At 34.6% G+C, this 23997-nt stretch overlaps 1 protein-coding gene across 1 annotated transcript in view; it reads right to left on the bottom strand.

The window, feature by feature from the left end:
* LOC150080552 (vacuole membrane protein 1-like) overlaps positions 1-23997 on the bottom strand; it is a 246568-nt gene that overhangs the window by 124312 nt on the left and 98259 nt on the right. Inside the window, exons 5-6 of the mRNA XM_090381983.1 lie at positions 18694-18804; positions 5371-5450 (exon numbers count right to left, since the gene is read on the bottom strand). Coding sequence (XP_090238109.1) covers positions 5371-5450; positions 18694-18804 — 191 coding nt within the window. The remainder of the gene's footprint in view (positions 1-5370; positions 5451-18693; positions 18805-23997) is intronic.

The raw sequence follows: 23997 nt of genomic DNA, 5'->3' as shown, positions 1-23997 counted from the left end.
ATGATCATGCAATGCTTCTCTAACCGGTGACTCCATTATTTTCCCCAGAACACAATTTAAACTAACAGGTCTGTAGTTACTTGTGTCACCTTCTGAACCCCCTTCATGAATTGGTGATACAGTTGCACACCTCCAGTCCATGAGGAACTCCCCTGAGTCCAAGGAAGCTCTCATAATTCTGGCTAAGGATTTGCTTACTTCTTTTGCTGCCTCCTTTAATATAACTGGATAGATCCCATCCACCCAAGGTGCCTTCCTTATGTTTCATTTCAACAATTTCTCCTCTACTTTGCTCTCAGTTATTACAAAATCACTTAGCTCCCTGTTATCGTTTGATAAACTTCTGGCACTCCCCTCATTGAATAACTCCTCACGTGTGAATGTAGATGCAAAATACTCATTTAGTTTATCAGTTACCTGAGCATGATCATCAATAGTCAACCCATCTATGTTAAGTGGTCCAATCTGATTCATCCCTTTCCTTCTAGAGTTGGCACCTGTGTAGCCAGGTGGGCAGGAGCAGCAGTGCACAGTACACGCTTCTTGATTAGACCGGGGTTGGAGCCCGTGCCCACCAAATAAAGAGGATGCGGAAAGGTCAGGGAATGACTACCGCATATCCCCGGAGCAATATAGCCTTAGTTGCTAATGCTCCTAAAAACCAAATAACAAACCTTCTAGAGTTTACATAAGTAAAGAATTCTTTGCTGTCTTTTTTTACATCCTTTGCCAAAGATTTTTCGTAATCTGCTTCACCTGCCTAATCTCCTTTGTGACTTGATTACAGACTAGTTTATACCTGCCATAGGCTTCTTTGCCACCTGATACTTTATATGCATCCCATACATTCTTCTTCTGCCACAAGCCTCATTAATTCATCTGACATCCAATCAGGCCTAAACCTTGAAAACAGTATTTCTTAGTTGGAATGAAAAGCCTAGTAGCCTCCAAAATTAAGTCCCTGAAGTCTTCGCATTTAGAATTCAACATTGGTAACATCATCAGTTGATCCCACTGTACAGAATTTAAAAACTGTCTGGGACCTCTATAGTCACCTTTACAAAAGCAAAACCCCTTCCCTTTATCCTTAATGGTAGTTACATCTTTAATTAATTCCCACATCAATATATTGTGATCACTGTCACCCAGTGGTTCCTTTATCTGCAAATTCTTAATGCATGAATAATCACTGCTGATAACCAGATCAAGAGTATTACTTTCTCTGGTTGCCTCTCGAACATGTTGCTGTAGAAAACAGTCATCCAATAAATCCACAAAAGTCTTGCTAGTGTGTGAGTGACCAATCCACAAGTTCCAGTCAATATCTGGAAAGTTAAAATCTCCCATTATAAGACATTCTGATTTACTGGCCCACTATTTATCTGCACAATTGTTCATTATACTCATCTGATTCATTAGGCCTATAACACACACACATACTCTCATTTTTCCTTTCTCAGTGCTTATTTCACACCAAACCGACTCAACTGCAACACTGCATTGTTTACCAACATCAGTTAGATGCAATTCCTTAGATTTTGTGTGTTTCTTAATTAACAGCATAACCCCTCCTCCCTTCCTGTCCTGTCTATCCATCCTGTACACATTGTACTCCCCAAATTCCAATTCTGCACTGCTTATATATGTGTGTGACACCACGACTCTGATATCCCAACAATATCTGACTTTGATGCCTTGACTAGCACTTCAAGCTCATCAAATTTATTAACTATACTCCTAGCATTGGTGTACATGCAAGTATACATGCACCTGTTCCTACTCTTAGTTACCCTAACACAGCCCATGTATTTACTTGTTCCACTATGACTCCCACCATAATGACATAATGCACATAATTTGAAATGTGTTGTAAATGGCACTTTTCAGCAGGATGAGCTGCATATTTACCCCAGGGGTAGGGCTCACATCTGGTGAGTATTGGCAAACCCAGGGTCCTGAGCTGGACATCATCATTCTCCTCTTTCTTGGTGATTCCTTTCTACTTCTCTCTCTCAGGGTAATTCAGAATTTTTTTTTTTTTCGGCTGGTTCAGCATAAGCCGCAGGCTTCCTTGCACCATATGGCTAATAATAATATCCTTTTTGCTTATTTACCATTTTTAAATGTATTTTCTGATACAGCTCCACTTTTATTCAAGATTTAAATACTTTGTGTTAAAATTTTTTTTCCAAGACCCAGCCTTTCTGGCTAGAGCAATCCCCATTACTATGATATCATTTTTAAGGTAAATTCAACAAGATTTTTAACATTTCTTGCATACTGCAAATGAGTGTGAATTGTGCTATTGTTTTCATTACTTCATTTTAAGGGCCAACTGTATAACTGTGCTTGGGACCTAATAGTAATAGTACAATATGTTGTTTATATGACTAGACCAGGGGTGGGCAACCCGCAGCCTTCTAAGATCTTATATGTGGCCTTTGTCACACAAAGATGAAATAAAATCATTAAATAATCCTACTACTTTCAAACTAATATTTTTTAAAATTAAATATTCAAAACGTTTTAATAATAAAAAGCTTTATATATTTTTTTCACAATATAGAAACATTATTCAGATAATTAAAAAAGGAAAATACAAATTTTTTTTATCTAAAAAGTAAAATATATCATGTTTAACTTTTTCTATTTATTTAAAAATCGTTTTTATGTGCCACAAATGATAAAAAATGAAAGCTATTTAATAAAAGAAAAATTCTAATCCTCTGTTAAGTTTGTTAAAATAAAAAAAATATTTTAACAGAGTTAATAATTTGTCAAAAATAGTTTTTTATTTTAAAATTTAAATTGTGACATCGTGATTTTTTATCTGTTGCTTTTATGTGCATATTTGTAACTGTGAATATTTTGACAACTGTATGTATCCTTGTCTTGAATTTTGTAATCCTGTAATTTCTTATGTTTGATTTCACAATTGCTTAATTTTTAGATTGCCCATCATGTCCAAAAAAGTTAAAAGGAAGTTGAATGAAGAAAACAGAACATTTAAAGAAGATTGGAAGATGCAGTATTTTCTTATTTCTGTGAAAGACAAAATGTTTTTTTTTTTTTTTTTTTTTTATGTGAACCCCAAACACAAGAGGTATTAGAACCTATAGTACTTAGTACCGTGCTTGGGTTAAAAAAGCATGGGTTGAAGGAGACGTATGGGGGGAGGGGGATGCCGGAAATTTTGCTCTAGAGACTAAACATGGGTTTCACCACTTCAAGCCTCCAATAAGCAAAGTGGTGGTGTTTCACCGGTTGATAGCACTAACAAAATTTAAAAAATACAATGCAAATCAACCAATTAGAAGAAGCTCGTAAATCTGCACTTCAAAAAATGAAGAAAGAAAAACAGCACCAGGAAAAGGCATTTGGTGCTTTTATTAAGCAAGAACTTCTGCAACCGAAGTTACATACAAAATAGCGTATGTACTTGGAAAAAAAGGCAAACCATTTAGTGACATTGAAATGATAAAAGAATGTATTGTTGAAGCAGTAGGATGTTTAGATCCGGAAAAAGTTGACAAATACAAACAATTACCTTTCTCAAGAAAAACTATAACTAATAGACAACATGAATTGTTTGGTTTTTAGGAACATTAGCAACTAAGGCCATATTGCTCCGGGAATATGCGGTGGTCACTCCCTTGACCTTTCTGCATCTTCCATATTTGGTGGTGACGGGCTCGAACCTCGGTCTAATCAAGAAGCGTGTGCTACGCACTGCTGCTGCTGCTGCTGCTCCTTCCCACCTGGCTACGGAGGCGCCTACAACATGAATTAGCTCAGAATGTAGGAGAACAACTTCAGGTAATAATTCACTCTAAAGATGTATATCTTTGGAGTGAATTATTAATATAAAAATAAGCTTCTTGGAAGGGTGCAAAGACGGGTAACTCGCCTAGTGAGATTGGCAAAAGGGCGTCCTTATGAAGAAAGACTTTGAATATGTAGGTTGCAGAGTTTGGAAACTAGACACCTTAGAGGAGATTTGATCGAGGTGTTCAAGGCTCTGAGAGGCATCAGTAAAATGAATGAGGATGAAATTTTCAAGATTATAAATGATGCTAGAACTAGGGGACATAAATTCAAGTTAGGGGGGGGAAATGTTTAGATTGGACTGCAGGAGGTTTTATTTTAGGAAGCGAGTTATAAATTACTGGAATAAGTTGCCTTCGTGGGTGGTAGAGGCCGACAGTTTGGGGAAATTCAAAGGTCATCTGGATAGTACTTTCGGGTAAGGGAAGCGCATAGGATGATAGGTTTAATTTCCTTTTTTTTTTTTTTATTAATTATTATTAATTATTTATTTATTTTATTTTTATTATTATTTTTTTTTTATCATTGTTTTGTTCGGATTTTTTTTTTTTTTTTGGCTGGTGCAGCATAAGCCATAGGCTTTCTTGCACCATGCAGCCGTTACTAATACTAATATTTTTCAATAGCGTTAGATGAAACCACTGATAGAAATGACTCTGCTCAAATATTATATTTTATTCGTGCTATAACTGAAGATTTTCATTGTTACAAGGAACTACTGGCTTTGGGTATGCTCACTGGAAGGACTCGTGGAATTGATATTTTTAACAACTTTAAAGAAATGTGTCTTGAGAGAGGACTAAACCTTGGTAACCTGGTGAGTGTATGCACGGATGGTGCACCTTCTATGAGAGGAAAGCAAGAAGGATTCGTTTCATTGTTAAAAAAGAGAAAAGCCCAATTTAGAAAAGTTAATTTCGTTCCACTGTATATTACACCAACAAAACCTTTGTGCTAAATCCTCCACATTGAGCAATACTTTGGACAAAATTATTGCAATTGTTAACTTTATTCAAGTAAATGCTTTAAGACATCGCCAATTTCGAAGCATGCTTATATTGGATGATGAGATATATAATGTCGACTTGTCATATTATTGTAAAGTGCGCTGGTTATCAAAAGGACAAATTTTAGTAAAAGTTTTGGCTTTGCGAGAACAAATTTAAAAATTTTACGAGGAACAACAAGAATGTGATTTATTAGATGAAGAATTTTGTAGAAATGCTGCGTTTGTGTGATATTATGGAAAAGCAAAATGAATTAAATGTTTATTTGCAAGGAAAAACGACATATATATGACATGTAGCAAATACAACAAGAACAAATTACGTTGTTTGCAAACCAAATTTCTCACTCTGTCAACAACTAGAATTTTCTCTGCAAATTATCCATAAAAAGAAAATAGGCAGTTATGCAGGAACATTTATTCTCTGAAAATTAAGTTTTACAACAAAAAAAAAAAAAAACCCTCATCAAGAATAACTCAGTAGTTTATTACTAACTGAAATAATAAAAAAATAACATTAATCTATAAATAAATCTTACTCATCAGGATAAGGAGGTTCAGGAAAGTTGAGACTACCACATTCATATGCTGCTAATGTAACAGCTGCTATATGTGGACCCTATATGACAAAAAGGAATTGGGGTAAGGTACCATATGAAATTGTTTAAAAACTATGAAATATATATAAAAAAAAAAAAAAAAAAAAAAACTGACAGTACTTTTCAGCTAGCTATTTCTGAAATATATATCATTGCTATATCAAATAGAAACCTAAATTAGAAATTAAGTTTTTTTTTTTATTTAATTAAATTTATTTTTATTGGCTATCAATAATAATTGATCCAGTTGAGATATCCATTCTTGAGTTATCTAAAAAAAATTAGAACTATATCATACTCTTACTATCAACAGATGATACTGATCCAGTGGTCTGTTAAATTTCACTGGATGGTCAATCCCAGTCATCTAGGAAGGGAAGACAGTTGCTTATCCAGTGATTGATTACACAGTGACTAGATGCACAATCACAAGTGTCCCGTTTATAGTTTACATTTTGCCCCCCCCCCCCCTTCCATGTTTTTTTTTGTTTCATTTCAATATGAAAAATTCCACTGTCATTCATTCTGCATCCCACTGCAGCTTAGGGGTTTAGCATATAATCTACATCATAGTTGCTTTTCATATGGCTGTCCCTCAAAAGATAAATTATTCTTCTTTGGACCTTTTCAAGAATCTTGATGTTTTTTCTTTAGATGTGGTCTCCAGGCCTGAACACAATATTCCAAATGTGATCTCACTATTAACTTTCTTCACCCTAGATGCAAAGGTATGATAAATCACACCTTCCTGACCACCTGCTTATAAAGTGTAGTAACTTTGATGTCTGACTGCATCTCTATCTCTTCCTCAACACAAGTCTATCGGTTATTCTTGGGATGTTATTTTCCAAAAGTAGAACCTCACAATTGACAGCATTAAAGTGTAATTGCCATTTTGCCAATCATCCATGAAGCCTATCTGGATATTCTGAAGATGCTCAGTTTAGTTCATATCATTAACCACCCTCAAAAACTTCACACCTTTTATTCCCTTCTTCCACTGAACTGAAATTAAATACCTGTCCAAGGCCAATATAATCCCCCATAACAAAATTAAAAACACATTTCTTTACCTTTAATGAGTGTAACTTTCTTGGGCACATCCAATACCAAAACATTATTTTCAGCAACACCTTTAACTCAAATGCATATTTTAATGTATATAAAATAATTTTAACTTATTTTTTATTTAGTTATTTTACTTTCTTATGATTGATTTATTTATTAATTAAATAACTATTCTGCTGTGTGAAATTATAGTTCTGTATAGCTCTAAACAGTTGTTTTATTTATACTTTACATTTTGGTACATACTTTTTATATCTTGGAACCAAATTCATTTGATTATATATAATAATCAAATGATTATACATACACAGTTTGAATGATTAGTAGTTAGTATATTATTCACCCACTAAGGACATTTGGAATAATGGTTAATATTTGTCACCATTCTTTCAAAGTTTTACACACACACACACACACACACACACACACACACACACACACACACACACACACACACACACACACACACACACACAGGTATTCAAAGAAAGTGCATCACCCCTTAAAATTGTAATTATCATCGGAATAATGTAAGTATATGGCAATATTTCTTACAGATTGCATCAGCTGTTACTGAAAGAGTTGCAGTCATTCCTTGCTTGTGTCAGGATGGCAAGTTATGTGCAGTTGATGCCATGAAGAAAGAGTGCTATTGTTGCTTTACGTGAGGAAGGATGTTCTTCCTGTCATATTGCTTATAGTGTCTTGTAATCAGTCGACAGTCAGTAGATCTCTTTCCAAACTCAAGAATTCTGCTGATAGGAAAAAAGGAACCGGATGCAAACAAGTCTCTATGCCAAAACAGGACTGTGTTTTGAAGCGCTAATGCCTTAAAAACTGTAAAGCTTCTTCATCTAAGCTGAAAAGAGAATGGGAAGAACATACAGGAGTGGCAGCAAGTACAGTAACAGTCAGAAGACTCCTCTTTTTTTGAGACCATTTCAACCTGCCAAGTAACAGCATCTTTCAGGACGACTCTGCTCCTTGTCATTGGGGCAAAAAGTGTGAGCAGGCACATCTGTAGTTACTTTAGCTTCATTTCTGAATTAGAGATTCAACAGTAATGTGTTTACATTTGTTACAGGTGAAAAAATGGTTGGAAGAACGGTCCATTACAACTCTTAGCTGGGCATGAAACAGCCCAGACCTGAATCCTATAGAGAACTGTTCGCATCGTGTGGAATCTGCAGTTGCCAAAAAGAAACCAAAGACCCTTCATGAACTTCATAATTCGTGTTTGGAACCACAAACTATCAGTTGATTATCTTCAAAACTGACCTTGTCAATGCCTCGACGGTAGGGCTTACAATATCGGCATTTCGGTATTTTTAATTTATGAAACTGGGAATACCGGTATTTCAAAAACAAATGTTTTTCTCGATAAATTTTAATGACAATTAGGTACAATAAAGTAAGGAAAAAAACAAGTACTGTAATTACTTGAATTCATGTTTTAAATAAACTTTTATTGCAATAATAAATATTCTGAAAAAATCATTAAAATACAGTTTTCCTAAAAACAAAAAAAATACATATTGTTACTGCAAAGCTTAGTTATGTTTAAGCATCCACACTACCTGTCTGAATAAAGTGAGCTCTTAAGAAACATAAGTATGATCATTTAAAATGGATCTAATTTTGGTACATGCAGTATTTGATTAGCTGCAGAAAACGTCATTTCAGATTCCATTCTTGTACTATTGTACTGAGATAATCATAGACAATCTCAGTCCATATTTTCTAGGCTTTGAACTTTTTTAGCAAAAATAGTTAAAAGTATTTCATTAATTTCCGACTCAAGTTCATCTTTTAAAATCTCATTGGAGTCGAGAAATTTCTTATTTTGGAATGAATTTGAGGAGCACTGATGTTCTGTTCCATGTTGGTCTTCCATGGTTGAATTATGTTCATCATTCATTTTCTGAAGGAGAAAGACGTTTTATTAAGCAAAGTATAATTTTCACTATAGTATTTTTACTGAGTCTGGGACAGAGCAAAGAGTGGGGATAAAGAATAAAGAAGAGAGCAAAAAGTGGGGATAAGGAATTCTTCACATATATAAATGCAAAGAACAGAAGGACAAATCAATTTGAACCCTTATGTAATGGATGTGGAATAGTATTAGATAGCATAGCTGACATTGCAGATGAACTCAATAGTTACTTTGCATTGATATTTACATAAAAAAACCCTTTGTGTCAATGAGATATTATGGAAGTGAAGTTGAAAAAAATGTAATTAATGACATTGAAATTTCAAATGATTATTTAATGAGAAATTTCGTGCCTACAGGCGAGTAAGACTCCTGTGGTTGATGGCATATACCCTAGTGCATTGAGCCATTAAGGCTAGTTATGAGAGCATCACTGTGACTCAGGAAAGATTCCATTGGATTGGTGTAAATTGGAATATAAAGGCGGTTCTAGGATTGTAACGGGAAATTACCGACCAGCCAGTAAAACTTCAGTAGTAGTGAAAATCATGGAAGCAATGATCAAGGGTGGAATTCAGGTTCATTTAGATGGAAATGGAATTCTGTAGGATACACAGCATGGTTTTGTAAAGGGAAAATCATGTTTAACAAATCTGGTTAGCCATTTTGATAGTCACTCATGAGCTGGATTTAGGGAATAATTTCGACATTGTTTATTTGGATTTCAGCAAAGCATTTCACTCAGTCCCACATGACTGGTTACTTTATAAGTTGGAGCAGGCTGGAATCATAGGGAAAATTCTTAGATGGATAGCATGACGGTTTGAGGGCACCAGGCAGAGGGTTGTGATAAATGGTTATTCCTCAGATTGGGTTATTGTAAGAAGTGGGGTTCCCCAAGGATCAGTATTGGGACCGCTGCTGTTTTTGATTATCTTAAATGACATCTATGAAGGGATAGAGGGTGCGACGTCTAAACTTGCAGATGATATAAAGATCAGTAGAGTAATTAATGATCGCCGCCAAGCAGAGCTTCTTCAGAGTGACCTAGATAGACTTCTGGGATGGTCAGAAAAGTGGCAGCTATGCTTTAATTCAACAAAATGCAAGGTCTTACACCTGGGGAACAGCAACCCCAAAATAACTTATACATTTGGTAGAGTTGTACTCAGTAGTGGAGGAATGGGACTTGGGAGTTTTGATATGGTCAGACATGAAGTTGTCCAAGAATTGTGGACAGGTTGCAATGTTGCATGGTGTCCTATTGATGATTTATCGAACATTTGCGTAGAGATAACGACATCATAATCACATAAAGGTGATTTTATAACCTTTATGTGATTAAATTATAAACAATTATTTTTTTAAAAATTAGTACCAAAAAACCAGTATTTTTTTGAATCAATACTGGAAAAAAGTGACAGGGATCCCGATATTGTAAGTCGTACTCGACGGTGTGCTACTGTCAACAGAGCCAGAGGCAGTTCAACTAAATATTAGTTTGCACCTGGTAACCTTTTCATTTTGTTTTCCATTTAAAATGATAAACTGAAGCAAATGGAGGGCTTCTGATAACATTTTAGCCATAATTGTTGTGTTTACCAAAACTGTTGTATAAAGGTTGCAAATGCTCATTTTGGAATATTTTGAGAGCACTTGTCAAATATTACTTAGCTTTGCCTTAAGTATTAATAAATATCTTTTGTTTATATTTCTATTTGTGATGCTAGTAATTAAGGTAACATACCATCGCAAAAAAGGGTTAGAAATGTGAAATTTCTAGGTGATGCACTTTCTTTGAACACCAGTGTATATATATATGGTGTTTTAAGGTCAACCCTGTGTAAGATATAATGATTCAACTAAAATAAACTAAACAAACCAAAGTTTCACTGTCATTCATATACATGACTTGCTGGATCCCTGATCGCCATTGTTCAACCCTGTGTTGAACAATCACTTCAATCAATATTGAGGAATTCTCTATCATTAAGTGAGACCACTTAGCTAATTTATGTGCTGAATCCAGTAGTCATCTCATGTGCATCCAAGAAACAGAGGCCAGCTCTAACCAACCATGCATAACAGGTATAAAACTGATTGCAGAATATCCACACCATAAGTATGGCAGTGCCATCTACACAAAACCTGACCTTGATATCAAATCCACCAGCTTAACAGATAAGGATGATACAGAAATTATTTCACCATCTTTGGCAATTTAAATGTGTGGTATTTACATACCACTCATAGTTAAATTTAAATTCAATGAAATGTTCAATTCAAGACCTTGCCTCTGTTAACATCGTCTTTGAAGACTTTAACAGCAGAAATATCTCCTGAGGTTATGAATCAACAGATGAAGATGGAGAGCACAGAGTGGCAGGTTGAGGATTTCTCCCTGAACTTAATCCTAAAACCCAACCCACCCCCATCCTTCAAGAGTGGAAGATGGAAATTGGGTTTACAACCCAGACTTCATTTTCTTAAGCAGCAACTTTGCATGCTGCTATATTAAGAGCATACTGAAGCCTATCTGCAGATCCAACACTTTTGCTTCAGATTCAACCAGCAATTAAACAAAGTTCTCTTCCAACAGAGATGCAACTTTAAAAAAGCAGACTGGCATAGATTCACATCCAAACTGGAAGAAATAATTGAGACCGTCCCACCTGAACCAAAATCCTGTCCACTCTTCATACAGAACCTGAAGAGATTATCTAACAAACTGGATACTTGCTTGGCCTCTCAAAGAAAGCAAAAGAAATATGAAAATTATGTGAAGCTTTTCAGTGACAACCCTTTTTCTTGCCAATTCCATCTGCAAGGCGCAATATGAGAAATGGATTGACACAATAACCAGCCTAGACCCACAGCAGCAGAAGGTATCAAGAGAATTAGCAAAGACCATATAAAACTCCTTGAACAGCCTAAAATTACAGCTAATCAAGTTACCCACCAGATACTGATGAAGAAAACCCTCAATCAAAAGACGTCCTGGTAAAATACACCTCTGAAAGAAACCTCCAATTTTAGACATAATTTCATACTATCTGAATTGGGGAGTCGTTTAAATCACTCTGAATAAGCAGGCAAAGCAACTGACTTAGACAATGTCTGCAACAAACGGATCCTTAACTTTGGCCTCACAGCTAAATTATGGGTCCTACATCTTTATAACAACTGACTAAGGACCTAAACCTTTCCAAAGATCTGGTGCCATGCAAGGACTGTGCCTTTCCTTAAACCTGAAAAAATGCCAGACAAGGATGAGAACTATAGATTCATCTCCCTTCTGTGTTCTCTTCAAGTTCTACGAGCACCATATCCTTAATAAAATCCAACCTGAAATCGTCAAGACCTTAATTCCTAAACAGGCAGGATTTAGACCACATGGATCCCACAGATCTTCAGCGGCACTGAAGAGAATCTCATTGGGGCTGCTTTTGTAGACCTCTCTCTGCCTACAGCACATTTTCCACCTGTAGTGTTTAATCCACTACCCCTTAAAAAATAGCTGCTCCTTTGTTGATTTGGTTGCAAAGGAAAGCAGGTGGAACCTGAACCTCCAGAAAAATGAGTGTTCTAACTCCGTTGCTCTTCAACACCTACACAAATTACTAGCCCATTTTTCGAAAGACCTGGAATGTTTCGAATGCAGACAATTTAGCTCTTGTCACCCAGCCTAAATATTTTCAGACTACTAAAAACACCTTGACTCCAACCTTGATCAACACTGGTAAGTATTATCACAAAAACCAAAGCTTGTTCCACCAAAATTAGACCCCATACTAAGCCTAAATTAGAGGCCATTGCTCTTTCCAGGGGTGTAATCTAGTGGGAGGCTCATAAGTCTGCTGGGTACCAATCAGAATTATGGGCCAACAGACTTATAAGCCTCCCACTGAGGCATTCCACCTGGAGCTAATTTAGACTGGCCCACATGGAAAAGCTTAAACGGACTTTGGACCTTGTTGGAAAATCGAAATTTGATCTGACCAGATGATGTTACTCAGATGGTCCCACAGGAAGTGACTGCAGTGCTATCCAAACCATGGAACACTTATTGGACTATCCTTTCTGTCATCCACCATGCTCCACAGAAGACTTTGTGCTTCTTGTTCCAGTGATGCAATGAAAATTTGCCACATCACCACTTTTAGTAGTAGTGGCATATGATGCAAGTTTATAAAGCATCAGCGAAAAACAAAAAACCCATCCACATCACCAGTCCATCCCCTCCAATAATCTGTCTAGTTTTTCCTTGAATTTATTCAAACTGCACACTTCACAACAGATGGAAATTTCCAACAATCAGCCACCCACTGGCTGAAGGATGTGTGTAGTCTGAGCCAGAGGAAGGATGTTATCATCACTGAGCTTGCTCAATCCATTTAAAGCCTTAAAGACCTCAATCAGATCGGATTGTAGGGGCATATTCTTCAGATGTTGCAATTTACAGAATTCAATTGCCTTAGTAAGACCACCTTCTTGTTCCCCTCACCAATCTCACTGCCCTTCTCTGTGCCTGTGCCAGTAGATCTACAACCAGGTCTGGGCAAACTTTTGGGCTGAAGGGCCACCATAGGAATTCAAAAAGAAGGCGAGCCGCACGTAAAATCTGTTATCATGAAGAAGAAATATAACATAAATTATTCTCTAACAACCAAGAATTTAATGAGATGAATGGAACTGTTTTACATCTTTTAACATTTTTTTAATTTCGGGTGTTAATTTTGTAGTTGAAAAACTGCTGGTAAATGTTCATCGGTGATGCTTGATTGTAAAGAATTTTTATTTAGATTCATGATGGAAAATGTTTGTTCACATATGTAGGTTGATCGAAAAATAACCAACATTTTTCGGGCAAAATCTTTAAGTTCATCGAATTTGTCCGAATTAAGAGTATTGTAAAATTTACGGATTTCCTCACGACGGTGCAATTCCCTTAAATCGTATCACACATCACCGCAGATCTATAATCTGAAGCTGTAGTTCACTTGGTGCACTATCAATTTCTATTGAAAATGGGTCGCGCACTATTGCCAAACTTGTCTCAATTTTTTGGAAGTCGCCAAATCTTCATGAAAATCGTCATTCAAAGCGTTGATAATTTCACAATATTTTTCATTTTTATTTTCTGGAATCTTCAGCAACTTCATGGCTGGAAAGTGGTCTACCTTGTTAACCAATAAATGTCGAAGGAACAACTGGAGTTTAAATTGAAATCCATTCAAACTTTTTACCATATCATGGGCATATAAATTTTTCCCTTGTAACACGGTGTTGAAAGAATTTAAGTGTGTCACGATGTCTAGGGTAAACACAAAATCACAAATCCAACCATTATCAGTTAATTCGGGAAAGTCCATAATATTTTTCAGTTTTAAAAATAAAACGATGTCATCTTTAAGATCACATACTTGCCGAAGAATTTTTCCTAAGCTAAGCTTGTTATGTTTGTTATTTGGTTTTTAGGAACATTAGCAACTAAGGCCATATTGCTCCCGGATATACAGTGGTTATTCCCTGACCTTTCCGCATCCTCCGTATTTGGTGGTGACGGGCTCGAACCCTGGTCTAATCAAGAAGCGTGTGTTACATATTGCTGCTCCTTCCCACCTGGCTATGGAGGTGCCCCTTAAGCTAAGCCATCAAATTTGGCTATGATAAGGAATATCTGTGTACTCGGATTCAATAGCATGAAGAAAATTAACGAATTGTCTGTGTTTCAGGCCCCCTCAATCGTATTAAATTTACTAGTTTAATAATACAAGATGTGACATGTTCAACTTTTAACATTTTTTACATAATACTTGTCGATGTATAATACAATGAATTGTAATTAAATTATAATCAGGATAATTTTCACAAATTTTATCCTGAATTTTCTTTAACGCTCCAACATTTTTACCTGTCAAACTTGGTGTTCTGTCAGTTGTTACACTTACCATTTTGTTCCATTGTAAATTATATCTTGTTAAGCATTTTTCAAATATATCAGCTCCCGTTGTTTGGTCTTTAAGAGATTCCACCGAAAGAAGCTCTTCAATAATTTCAAAATTAGAGGTACATCCACGTATGAAAATTAATAACTGCGCAGTATTCTCTTTCTCGCTTCTGGAGTTAAATTGGCACAATATTCGGAACGTTTAGTAGTGAAATGTCTTTTAATATTGTACTCTTTCAACACTGAGACACTCTCCCGGCAGATGAGACAAATAGTCTCGTTATTTATGTTAGCAAAAAAATATTTTGTGTTCCACTCTTCATTGAAGACAGGATGCTCTTGTTGAATTTTTCGTTTTTTATTCATTTTTAAAAGGGCATAAATATTATTTTTATCGCTACTGGCACCAAGATGATAACCAAAGATAATGCAAAAAAACTAAATGCAGGATGACCGTCAGAAAAAACAGATTGGAACTGTGGCCAGTCAGCATCCTATTACTCCATCACCGCAGCAAAGCCGTTGTCATCATCACTGGTTGTATGTTACCATAGTTTTGCGCGGTTAGTTTATAATCGCAAATTATACCATTATAAAAGCGCCTGTTGGCTCGCTACGGTTTGCGCACAAATTTTTTTCAAATTCTATCTCAATCTGAACAATACAGAGATGATAAAACAATTTACAATTCGACAAATTCTATAATGTATTACATATACAAATTTATTTTTCAAAAAGGCGTCGCAAAAGGCATAAAATAAGCAAACTCTTTTCAAAAATACAATTAAAGCTTGCGGGCCGCATAAAAATGTGCGGTGGCCCACAGGCCATAGTTTGCCCGGGCCTGATCTACACCCTTCCTAAAATGAGACCCCCCCCAGACCTGTATGCAATACTCAAGCTAACCATTGCCTTATACAATGGGATAATCACTTCCTTATCCCTGCTACCAATGTTCCTATATATTATAGACAAAATCTCATGAGCTGTCCTGGAAGCTTGTCTGCACTACTCAAAGAACATCATATCTGACTGCACGTGGGGGGGTAAGGAAAGGAGGAGACTGAAGAGACTGTCCCCTCCTCCCCTATCAGGGATAGGGGTTTACCACCACGTGGTGAAACCCATGTTTAGTCTCTAGAGGAAAGTTTCCGGCACCCCCCTCCCCCAAACTTCTCCTTCAACCCATGCACGGTACTAAGTACTATAGGTTTTGATACCCTTCGTGTTTAGGGTTTTCATAAAAAAAATTACCTCCACCAGGTCTTTTTTTCATTTTCCACAACCCTGAGTGTAGTACCACACAGTTAGTACATCAATGTGAGATTACTGCTACCCATATACAGTACTTTGCATTTGTCAATGCTAATCTTCAATTGCTATTTTCAGCCCATCTGCCTAATTTTTTTAGATCTTGTTGCAGTAGATTAAACCTGATTACCATCATTAACCAGCCTACCAACTTTTGCATCATCTGCAAACTTAGATGTTAAGTCTGATATACCCTCATCAATATCATTAATAAATATAGAAAACAACAATGAGCCTTGCACCGAAACCTGGGGGACTCTACTAATAACATTAGTTCATGAAGAGCAGTGTCTGTTAATAACAACTCTCTCTTCTCCCACTCAACCATCCCTTTATCCAGAGCACTAACTTGTCCTTAATGCAATGGTATCAAAAGGCTTTCCTAAAATTTAAGTATATGATATCAAATTTTTTTTCATCCAGTTCCTGCGTTACAGGTGCTTAATGCTGATAATTCGTTCTGGAAAAACAGAGCGCTAAGTGAATCCACACTAAGCGAGCGCTGCATTCCCATAAAGTAACATATGTATTTGTGAATTGTGGTCGGTGCCACAGGATATTTCCTAATCAATAAACGGTAGTGAAAATATGCACAAATGTCGGTCAAAATATTTAATATTCAAATATTTGTAGATATAAAAATATTCTGCATTACACATGTATATAATTATGTGGTAACTACTTACACCTCAAAATTAAAATTCCAATTAAAATCATGAATTAAATTGATTTTAATTGATTTAATTTAATTGATTAATTTAATCATGAAAAATGTGTCGATTTTGGGTTGTACTTTGGCCCTCTTCCTGGTAAACTAAAAGGGGTTTTAATTTTAAATCCCCCGCAGCATTACCACCTAACAATAAAGTCAACCGATCCTTTGCCGCTTTGAAACCTGGCATGTTTTTTAATTCTTTCAATATTAAACTTCTTTTAGGCATTCGTTTCCAAAAAAAGTCCTGTTTCATCTATGTTAAAAACTTGTTGAGAAGTATAATACATAATACCCCTCTTCAATAATTTTAACAAGTTCATTTTTGAAATTTCGGCTCCTTGATCTGCACTTGCGGTTTCTCCTTGGATTTTAAATCTATTCAACCAGCCCTTGCTAGTTTTAAATGGTTCCACATTTTTTTTTTTTTTAAGGTGAGTTTTCTTCAGATACAGGCTCTCTCTTTGTTTTATTTTATTTTTTTATAATATTTAACTTAACTGAATTCTGCATTGGATATTATCTTCAATAAAATTAGTTAAAGTCTCCATTTCAATCCTAATAGCCGGCTGAGCCCTAGTTGCTTGCAGTGTCTGTCTTTCCCACTGCGAAAATTAATTCTTTATTTTTTATAATTGTTTTTACAGTTAAACTTGCCAGTCCTAAATTATGGCACACATCCACTTGTTGTTGACCGGAATTGATTCGCTTCAAAAGATCTAATTTAATTTTCAAATTCAGTCTTTTTCTTACATTTATAGTCTTCGTACTGCGTCCAGACGTTGTTGCCTTTTCATTCTTATCCGATATTATTAACTCTTCAAAAATGTAACTGCGTTAGTTGCATTAATTATGATACAATGTTCGAGTAAACTGTCCATTACACACAATGTCTAATACTGTACTGAGCAATGGCTAGACTTCAGATAAATGCATATAACGCAAATACTCGATCATTTTTTAAATATGCATATACACAAATCGGATAAATGCATGTAATGCATATACTCGATCATTTTTTAAAATGTTGATCTTGGAACTATGTAACACTGTACTGCAATTAAATTAGCGTGCGAGAAAATTTCACTGAGCGTGGGAAAATTTCTCAAGTCGTCGTGGCTAATGCTTTAATGCTATTCATTTTCAAGCTATCGACTCCATCAAATGAAATGATTTCGTTAAATATGCCAAAAATTCAATCTGTAAAAGAGCGTTATAGTCAGATACAGGTTAAAATATAAGAACAGCGTTATAGCAAATCAGCGTAAAGCGAACCACATTATAACGATTGGATATTATGGTGCAGTACTGCTGTACTGCACCATAATATCCAATTAGATTGGCCAGATAAGATTTCTCCTTAACAAATCCATGCAGTGACTACAGTATAACTGCATTTCTGTCTACATGATCCACATTACTTCTTTAAACAAAGAATATTATTTTCCCTGCAACAAAATTTAAGCTAGCAGGTCTGTAAATACAACTGTCACCCTTTGTGAATTGGAGATTGGACATTTGCACATTTCCATCCATCAGGGACCTTGTCCAAATCCAAAGATGCTCTCATAATTATTGCTTAGGATTTGCTTACCTCCTTTGCTGCCTCCCTTAATATAATTGGACAGATCCCATCCACCCCAGGCACCCTTTTTTTATATTAAGCTTCAACAACTCTCTTCCTCTTTCCTTTCAGTTATCACAAAATCATTTAGCTTCCTGTTAGATTTTGATGAACTTCCAGTCAACCCCTTCCTTCTACTTGGAATATAAGTTAAGAAGTCTTAAAATGCACACAAGTGGACAATTATTTAACATATAAACTTAGGAGCTAAATAATTAACTAATATTTAACATTTTATACCTTTTTATGTATGTTTTATATTTGTAAACCTGTGATGTTCAAATTTGTTTCAACTTTTTTAAAAAAAAACTGTTTTCTTTTCATTACAGCATCTCTTTGGATGTCTTATCTGTGTCTCAGATTAAAAAAAATAACTGTTAACAAAAAAAAAAAAAAATCACGTCCTTATTAAATTTATCATGGCACAGCAAATCTGAAAATTTCCAAGTTAATCAACATGCTAGTTTATCAAGTATGTTGTTTAACTAGTTCATCCCTTCAAGAAATCAATATGTTAGACAGATAAGTTAAACCTCTTGAAATTAAGCCACTCTTTCTTTAACATTTACAACTAATTTACAAAATAGATATAAATTACTCTGAATAATAAGAAAACATGTTATATGTTACCTGTTTTCTTATTATAAAAAAAAAAAAACACTTACCAAATACAGAATGAATGTATGTAATCCTGTTCCCAAACCTACAGAAGATAACACTCCTAATCCTATCCAGTAAATACTGCAAAGGATTTTATTCTCTATGACATGAACATACTGCAAAAAAAGAAATATATATATATATATATATATATATGTGTGTGTGTGTGTGTGTGTACGCATGTATTATATTACACAATATCACCATAAATTAAAAAGTGAAACAATAAATTAGTGTACATTAAATGTGTGCAGTAAATGAATGCAAAAATCACAGTGCTATTATTAATTTATTATTATTATATACATTTTTTTCCATATATCCCACAGAAAACTATTGAAATCTATAGTACACTAATCTCTATGAAACTCTAGTCTTTCTAGGTTTGGGAATCAGAAGAAAATTAACACCAGATTAATTTCATCAAGCTGTAGTTTTCATGAAATACGTAAGAAAGAGAGAGAGAGATTAAAAACAAGGAATCATCAAAAAACATATTCCCAATACCTAAAAAATTATCTTTCAGAGAACATTCTCAAGAAATTAAGTCATCATAATGAAACATCCTAACATCATGATGCTCACCTCAGAGAATGCTTCTAAGATTCTATACTCTCCCTCAGAGACTACAGAGTTCCTCGGTTACTCCATCAAAAGTCTACCTCAGCATTCAGATATTCTTTACTCTCTTACAGTGACAATTTTCTATAGTTATCATCGATAAGAAATTTCCTTCAATAGAGTCCACTTTCCACTTGTAGTAATCCAAAGTTCTGTTTCTGCTTCAAAATGTGCATTAGCAGACTCAAGCCTTCAACCCTTGCTGAGGATGTTTAGAAGTAGCTGAATGAACAAGCTGTTCGTAAACTCACATCTAGATTTCCGCCCTATGCTTCAATTCTGGTAATCAGTAGCGTCCAACTGACTACTGGTAGTCAAGTAGCGTCCAGGGCTCAGTTTTGAACACTGCTATTTGGCACATGGGAACTCTCACCAAGCACCATGCTGCTTCATCTTGAGATGAGAACCTGTTAATACAACCCAGCTCTCAAGAGTTTCTAGTTATGTTCCTAACTCATCTTTGTTATTTATTACTATTCTGATTATAGAAACTTAGCTATGGATTAGTTATTTTTACTCAATTTTTTTATTATCTTAATCACAAAAACACGGCTACACTCTGCTATTCTGGACTCTGAATTGTCTCCATTCTTTTATAGGGAGAAGGAATTGCAGTGCTTCTTCATAAAAAAGTAAAAGTTCTTTCAAGTCTTCTTAATCGTAGAAGTATTCATCCCTGCTAGTAAGTTTTTTCAGACATCAATTTTTCATAATTGTTATTCTACCTGCCTCCTCCAGTTGGCCCAGAAGTGCTGTCAGTTTTGGATGACGTTAGCAATGAAGATACAATGACCAAGACAAACAAGGCTATCTCCAATATTAACGGCAATTTTAATATTTCCAGTTATTTTGATTCTGTACACCAACCTACATTAACTGCTATTCACTTTTGCAATATTTGAACCAGCAATAGCTTAGCCCTAATATGTCCAGGATCATTTTCTCATCTTGATTTGGTTTTAACACATTGGTTCCAATTGTCCTTACTGCATGATAAGTGAGATGTGGTCATTCCACCTGACCATATTCCAATTATACTGGATTTAGTTTTTGATAACTAAAACTTCAGTTTTAAAAAATCATCATTGTTTCAAATAAGCTGATTGGAAATCTCTCAACCAATTTTTCTCTAACTGGTGGAATATATCTTATTTTCATTCAGCTGACTAATGACAAGCTCTATGATGGAAGAACTACTGTATTTCAAACACTTCATAAGGGCCACCACCATTCAAATCTATTGCACAGATGGGTTGATTAGTGTATCTGTCAGGTCAGCAACAGATACACTAATCAATAGATACACTAGGTCACATAGTTGTGGTTGGTTTTCACCTGTTTACAGTGATATTACTGGTATTACTTTTGCTTTCAGTATTTGTAAACACACTGCTCAACATGCTGTTTGAAATTAGTTGTACAAATTATTTATATAATTAATTTGTATAATCAATTTCATTAAATAGTTAAATGCTTAATTATTATACAAAATCCATTTTTTTCTCAATTATTAGTATTATTTATCTGTTTATGCCTTTATTCTTTGACAAAACACTATGCACACCAGTTTGAAATTTCATGCTTTTAAATTTCATGAAATGGAAAATAGTTTCATGTTTATATTTTATGACTAACTTTTTTTTTTTCTTTCATTTTCAGCATAATTAATATATATATATATATATATATATATATATATATATATATATCTTTTTTAGGGTGACGTGCAAAAAACAGTATTTTTTAAATATTTGAATTTTTTATTAAAAAATAAAAAAGCTTACACAGAATAAGTACTGCAATTCATTGAGAAAAGAAATATTGCCATTTTGCAAGTATCATTAAAAGTGGCATTATTCCATAGCTTGATCAATTGCCGTGATTGGATATGAAAAAGAGCATCATCTTATAAGGAAATCTGGAGATCATAAAAAAAAAAAAAAAAAAAAACAACCTCTCAACTCGCCTAAGATAAAATAATCAAACAGAAGAGTCGTACTGTATATATATATATATTTTACTTTATTTATTTTTTTTTTTTTCAATTTAATTTTTAAGATTTCCTATTTATATTGCATATACAGAAATGGTCATTCATCATTTCTGTATATGTGATATAAATAAGAAAATATAAATATTTGTGCTCAAGAATTTCTCATCTTATTTTTCAAGAAATTTGTCCTATTTATTGATTTCCATTTCCCAGGAAAAGTTTTTAAACTTTATCTGAAAAATTTCATTAAAAGCAATTTTAAAGACGAAAAAAAAATAAATTTTTTTAAGCATATTGATGCATTTATTTGCACATTGTAATTTTATCTTGTTTGGCATTGACAGGAGCTTCAAGAGCTGGCTTAAGCTCTGGGACAAAATCTTGTTGGGTTTTCTACACAGGAAGCCCAGATAGCCTAAGTTCCCTTTAATGCATATGAACTTCAGAGGAGACAACACAACCTAACTTCACTTCAAGTAATATCAAGTAATTTTGCTAGTATTATAACAAAATTATCCAAGGGTTACTGTTAAAAATTTATGAAATGAAATACAAAAACCAAAAAAATTAATCCATCAGTTGAATAAAGATATAAAAATATTCTATATTTGAATACTAATATATTCACTGGTAAGTGTGACAATTTGAGTTTAATTCTTAATACAGACAGATGTCCAGCATGAAAAAATACTGAATTAATGGGTGAAAAATTAAATTATTTTGTTTGATTTTCACAAAAGATGCTGCTCAACTATCAAAAGTGTGATCATCAATATGTTACAATCAAACAATTCATTTAACAGCAGCATTTTGTTTTATGAAAAAGAAGAGCAAGAAGCAAATTATGAATCGTTGATAAAGATGGTCAGGTTGTAAATAATGTAGCCTATATGATATTTTTCAGGGGATAATGAAATGGAATCTTCACATAAGATACTGTTCAGATTGAAAACAGAAATGTACAGTATATGCAAAATTTGAAAAATCATAAAATTAGTTACAAACTCCATTACAAAATTCTATACTTCAAAAAAACAGATTTTTTTTTTTTTTTAGGAGCATTAGCAACTAAGGCCATATTGCTCCGGGATATGCGGTGGTCATTCCCTGACCTTTCCGCATCCTCCGTATTTGGTGGTGACGGGCTTGAACCCCAGTCTAATCAAGAAACGTGTGCTACGCACTGCTGCTCCTTCCCACCTGGCTACGGAGGCGCCTCAAAAAAACAGAAGATGAGAAAAGGAACAGATTATTTTTAGCCCAGTTAAAGTGCCTGGCTTTGCTTATTCTTTCAAGATCAAGCTACATCTTTTGCAGCTAGTGGAACTGCTGCAAAAGCATAATGGAACTGCTTTGATTTATAAACATCACCAAAATATTGCAAATTTTTCAAGTAAATGGATTTAAGGATTCTAATTTGTAGATATATAATACAGGTAGCCCTTGTATAAACATGATAGTTTGGCTCCTACAAAATCTTGTGTAATGCAAAACCATGTTATACGGGACTAAGAACCAGTACAAAAAGCTAACAAAAATACACCATTTTTGTTTTTTATAACTATCGGAAACTTAATTTTTATAGTAGTAATAACTTAATATTTTAACTTTATTTTTATAATAGTAGTAACTTAAATAGTAATAACTGAACAAACGTCTTACCATACAAACTGTGATACTCATATGTCAGATAATGTACGTTCATTTAATTTTCTTCCTCTTCATCGCTGCTAAGCACAATCTCTTCTGCAGCATCTAGATTTCATGTACCTTCTGCTCTCTTTAAAATTCACGAACTGCACTCTTCAAAGTCAATTTTTTTATGGTCTCCAACAAGCACAAGTTCAATGGCACAAAATCTAACCCTGGGATCTCCCAACAAAATATAGTGGACCCCCGCTTTAATCGATACATGAAAATCAGAAGAATATTTTCTAGTTAGCAAAATAAAAATAAATTTATGCTTACAGATATAGCTTAATTAATACGTACTGTACTATTTACATACTAATTGATATTTCTGTTCACTGAGTTTTTTTTGGTTGTAAAATTTAAAGCAAAAACAGTAAAAATGATAAGCAATTAATAACAAAGAATCCGGCATGCACAAGTAGCAACAAACACGATACACACAAGTGAGATATGGAGTAACGAGTTTCTGAAAATTTGTTTTTTATATGATTGAATATTTCATGGAAGGGGAAACACATTTCATCATAATAACGTGAAAACCCACAAAATTCCAGCTATCGGTACTATAGCAAATGCAAGAAGATCGAGTTTACTACCCGTTTATAATTGATTACACTAACAGAAAAGACCAATAAATTGGAAACTTCAAATTGTTTTATGGTAGTGACCTCCAGAAATGTGCTTTAGAAAAATACCATGAAGGCGATAACGACTAGCGAGTCAACAGCAGGGATTCACAAAACGGAATGGAAACATTGAAAATTACATCTAACATAATAGCAAGGTTTTCCCAGCACAAAAGCTCAAAAATACCGTGTTATGCGTGAGTTCCCACAATTCTCAAACCGTGTTGTGCAAGGATTGCCACAATTTATCAATTGTGTTAGAGCTAAACCGTGTTGTATGGGGGTTGCCTGTATTTATGTATAACTTATAAAGAGGAGCATTTTCCATCTAACATTTGCCAACTGATAATGGAACACCTCATGTGTGGTACTAACTG

This window comes from Mastigoproctus giganteus, chromosome 9, assembly GCF_048544385.1.
Source record: "Mastigoproctus giganteus isolate SK-2022 chromosome 9, ASM4854438v1, whole genome shotgun sequence".
Lineage (NCBI taxonomy): Eukaryota > Metazoa > Arthropoda > Arachnida > Uropygi > Thelyphonidae > Mastigoproctus > Mastigoproctus giganteus.
Note: the sequence above shows the minus strand (reverse complement) of the source record. Positions and strands in the feature narration are given on the sequence as shown.